The sequence below is a fragment of the Artemia franciscana genome, chromosome 10, assembly GCF_032884065.1.
Source record: "Artemia franciscana chromosome 10, ASM3288406v1, whole genome shotgun sequence".
In the NCBI taxonomy this organism is placed as follows: domain Eukaryota; kingdom Metazoa; phylum Arthropoda; class Branchiopoda; order Anostraca; family Artemiidae; genus Artemia; species Artemia franciscana.
This window is the reverse complement of record NC_088872.1, coordinates 4581755-4586387: the sequence shown is the minus strand read 5'-3', so window position 1 is coordinate 4586387 and position 4633 is coordinate 4581755. Positions and strand designations below refer to the sequence as shown.

Genomic DNA, 4633 nt, shown 5'->3' with positions numbered 1-4633 from the left:
GGTATGCGGATCACACGACCAAGGTATTTCAGCTCCCTATATTCGATCGGTTTAATTACCCCTGAATTGGTGTCCCTGAGATCCAAAGTCCTGCTAATCTCGCCTGTGATGTTTAATTCAATTATCATCTTAGGAATACAAATACAACTCGTTAAGCGTTATCCCTAAAGGGATAGCGCTTGATTAGTGCTTCGGGCCAACTTCTTGTTTTGTTTTGTTTATTTATATGAATAAACCCATCTTTCTCTGTCTAAAAAAAGGAATAGAAACGAATTTCTGATGACGACTAAAATTATAGATAGCAGTGCGAACCTCATTTACTTTATAGATGTAGAAATAAAAAGCAAACTATAGTTTTAACTTAGAAAATGATTAGGCTTAGAAAATGACTAGTATACGGAGAAAAACTTACATGATTTTTAACTAGTCTTGCTAACTAAGAAATGTTGGAAGTTGTATAAAATCGCCTTCTTCCCAAACTAAAAATAGTTCTTAATTGCCTAACTTACGAATTATTGTAATTCTGTTATGTGATTCTTCATCAAGCTGATATAGGAAGTCAAGCAATGAAGGCTGTTGAATGTAGTAATCAACATATAAGAATTGACAGTTGGTGTCTGAGAAACCAATCAATGTTTATTTTGACATTTTATTTTTAATCATAAAATATTGGACACGTGCACATTAGAAATCGTAAATTTCATTTTTTGCTATATATATACTTACTAAAGCTTGAAACAAATTCCTAAACATTTTTATTTTTTTTTTACACTTAATGTGTCAAAGTTTTGAATAAGAATGGCGTATATGATTCTTTGTTTCAGGAATTTAGTTTTCATTCAGAAAGAAAACTGAAATATAACCAAGTTCCCTTCATTTTCATTAATTTATTTTTGTATCTATTCCACCTCTAAGACTTAAATGGATTGCTAACCATTGAATTCTTGAAAGTCATTTTTTTTCTTTTCTTTTTCTTGGGGGGGGGATTTAAAAAAGTATTTTTCTTTTGACTAACCAATGCTATAGAGAAACCTTTGTATTTTACACTTTTTGAACAAGATGTTCAAAAAGTGTTAAAGTATTAACATTAAAAAGTGACCCTTTGATGCCTGAAGGTTCCCTCAGGAACCATGAACTTTTTAATTTATTTTAATCCTGACCGTTTGACCTATTAACGTCAATCCGTTTGCCATTGTCTCAATCTGATCTACCTAGACAGGTTTGTATTTTTCTTAGTCCGTAATCTGTCACCCTTGTGTGAGGTAATGAAGTTTGAACCTGTTCCCTCTAGCCTTGCTTGTTTTTTCTGAAAGGTGAGAATACTTTTTTGTGAATAACTTTATTGTTTATTGTGCTAGAGTTTTCATTCCAAAAGTTTTAGAAAGAGGACGTTTTGTTTGTTCAGATGAGCTATCATACACTCCTATAGCTGGAAAACCAGAGGATAGAAACGACCCCCAACGTCGTGGTTCCTCTGGGAACCATCCGGCGGTAGCGAGACCAGATGAGACGGTAAGCCGTATACAGTGTAAGATGCCTAGATATCATGAAAACAGTTGCTTTACACCATTGGAATCAAATTTTGAGAGCTCGACCATGTTCTGTGGCTTCAAGGAACCATCCGGCATGCATAGCTCCGAATTTTATCGCTCGGAAGAGCCATCTAGACAAGAACTGGTGGAGTTGCCGTCGTCAATAACAATGTAGGGGAGACCGGGGTTGACCCGGACGCGATTTTTTGAAACGGCATATCTTCTAAGCCATCATAAAATGCGTATCCGTTAGGACTACCTTCGAGATTTTTTTTCAGATTTTTCTACAAAAAGGAAAAAAAAGATTTTTATTTTTTTTCATTTTTTTGAAATGTCCGAAACAACCCCTACCCACGGGGTTGGATCGGATGGCCCCAGTATTGGTTCGGACACCATGCTAAACCATTAGATTTCGACTTCTTTTTTTTTCAAATATGCATAAAAGTATAAAAAGTAAAAAACAGTACTTCAGCTATATAAAATGACAAAAAAGCTTTAAAATGACACACCATTCACCGGAGTTGGTACGAGCTGAGATTTTACTCAAAGACCGCTTAGTATACCACTAAAATATATTCCTAATGCGAACTGCTGTACTTGCTTGGTAGAAATACTTATTTTCAAGCATTCATGAGTGTATTTTCTACCGTAAATAACAACCTTTTAGAGACGGGGTTGGTTCGGACAGATAAAATAAATGTCCGAACCAACCCCCAAACGCCGTGTCCGGCCCAACCCCATGTGTCCTCGTGCGACGTCAAAGTGATTTGAAAAAAAAATCAAATAGATGGCGCTCAATAAACTGCTCTAGAATCTTTCTATGTGAGCTACTTTTCTCCTGAAAAAATGTCATTGCAAATCCAGCAGCCTGGTCCACTCTATTAAACTCCAAACAGAGACACTTGAAAAAAATTCTTACCTTAAAAAACACTTTTTGCAAAATACAAACAAATGGCTGCGTGTATCTAGATCCAAACTGGCTTGATAATAGGGCAGTAGATGGTGCACCTTTCGTGATTTTTTGAGAATTTTTACTAAACCGCTAGGTGTCCATACTTGACTGTCCAGATCAACCCCGTGTCCGGGTCAACCCCGGTCTCCCCTACTAGACTGTTACCAAATATATTTTTTACAGTGCAGAAATGGACCAGCCTTCTCCGAGTACATCAAAAACTGTGGAAGATGGGTATTCGGCTGTCCAGCGAAGACTTCGAAGACGCCCCGTGTCATTAGCACAGGCTCTGAATTTTGTTCTTTGCCCGGAAGACAACTTCGACCTCGAAGATCTGTCTGATGAAGATGAGGACCCATCTGATCCTAGTTTTCTCCTTCCTGATCCTGGTAATAACCCGCAGGAAGAAGAGATTGAAGAAGAAATAGAAAGCGGTCGAATTGAAGCTGACGACCACAACAGTGAAGATGACCATGAGGACGTCGAGATCGCCAGACAAAATTCCACGAGCTCAGGCACTGCTGCTTCGAAACCAAGCAAACGACGGGACCTTGCTGGGAGAAAAGTGGATTTCGTCCAGCCAGATGCTGCGTGGAAGGATCATCTTGTCGTCGACCAAGAAATGAGTGGCAAGACACCCCTGGAATTTGTCAGGCTGTTTTTTGACCAAGGCGTGGTCAACCATATACGTGACCAAACAAAAATTTACGCTCTTCAAAAAGATGCCAAAGAATTTGGAGTTTCATCTGCCGAGGTGGAATGCTTCTTAGGGATCCTTGCATTCACAGGAATAGTGAAAATGCCGTCATACCGCAGTTACTGGTCAAACGAAACGCGCTACCCTGTAATAGCTGATGCCATGTCGCGTGACAGATTCGAGCAGATCAAAAAGTATCTTCATTTCAACGACAATCTTACCCAGAAACCACGAGGAGACCCTGGGCACGACAAGATCCACAAAGTTCGTCCTCTGATAGAGATGATCAGAGATAACTTTATGAAGATACCCCCAGAAGAACACCAGGCAGTAGACCAGTAAATTGTGCCGACAAAACAGAGGATTTCGTTGAAGCAGTACAATCCCAAGAAACCGCATAAGTGGGGTTATAAGTTCATCTCAAGGGCTGGGGAGAGTGGTTTCGTTTACGACTTTGAAATGTATACGGGTAAGGGGTCGGTTGATGTCAGTGACCTGGGAGTTGGAGCTGATTTTGTCCTGCGGCTTGCAAGAGGAATACCCAAGCACAAAAATTACAAGCTATTCTTTGACAATTGGTTCTCCTCGTTAGACTTGGCACAAACACTAAGTGATCAGGGCATACTAACACTGGCCACAGTGAGGGCAAACAGGTTGAAAGGCTGTGCTTTGGAATCAGACAGCAAATTGAAAGCCCGAGGAAGAGGCTCTTACGACTGGCGAGTGGAAACGCAGTCGAATGCCATTGTGGTGAAGGGGTATGACAATAAGCCAGTCCACTTGATTTCGACCTATGCCGCCCTAGACCCAGAAGATACGTGTAGGCGGTGGGATGGTAAACGAAAAGAGTATGCCGATGTCAAGCGACCATATTGTGTGAAGGAGTACAACCGCTTTATGGGTGGTGTAGATCTTGCCGACATGTTGCTGGAGCTTTCCAGGATCGACTTCAAGTCACGGAGCAAATGGTACATGAGGATCTTCTTCTTCTTGTTTGACCTCTCCGTTGCGAATGGCTGGCTCTTATACCGCAGGTGTCTTGCTGCTGGGCAGAAACCAATGAACCTGCTACAGTTCAAGACAGATGTGGCACGTGCACTTCTATCTGGTGCATCTTTGGCAGCACCAAAGAGAGGTAGACCTTTCAGTGACGCAGATACCAACTCTTAGAAAAAAAGAAATTATACTTGTCGCCCCCCAGATTCGACAAGACTCGATGGACAGGGGCACTTCCCGGCTTGGATAGAGAGAAAACAGAGATGCAGAGTATGTGTACAAGCTCATTCCAAAGTGAAATGCGTAAAATGTGAAGTGTCCTTGTGTTTCACACCCAACAGGAATTGTTTTCTGACTTACCACACTATGCAGCCGATCAGAGTGTTTTTGTGCCATGATTGCCGGATGGCTCCTGTGGGAACCATTTTTTTATTTCATCATCTTTATCAATACATT

The 4633-nt window shown here is 40.7% G+C and overlaps 2 protein-coding genes across 2 annotated transcripts; both read left to right on the top strand.

Moving 5' to 3' along the window:
- Positions 1-2674: 2674 nt before the first annotated feature.
- On the top strand, positions 2675-3523 carry LOC136032359 (piggyBac transposable element-derived protein 2-like). The gene has a single exon (XM_065712681.1). The coding sequence runs from the start codon at positions 2675-2677 to the stop codon at positions 3521-3523; it is 849 nt and encodes a 282-aa protein (XP_065568753.1).
- A 117-nt stretch (positions 3524-3640) lies between these two features.
- LOC136032358 (piggyBac transposable element-derived protein 3-like) lies at positions 3641-4351 on the top strand. Its single transcript, XM_065712680.1, has one exon. It carries the CDS (start codon positions 3641-3643, stop codon positions 4349-4351), a length of 711 nt encoding a protein of 236 aa, XP_065568752.1.
- Positions 4352-4633: the final 282 nt, after the last annotated feature.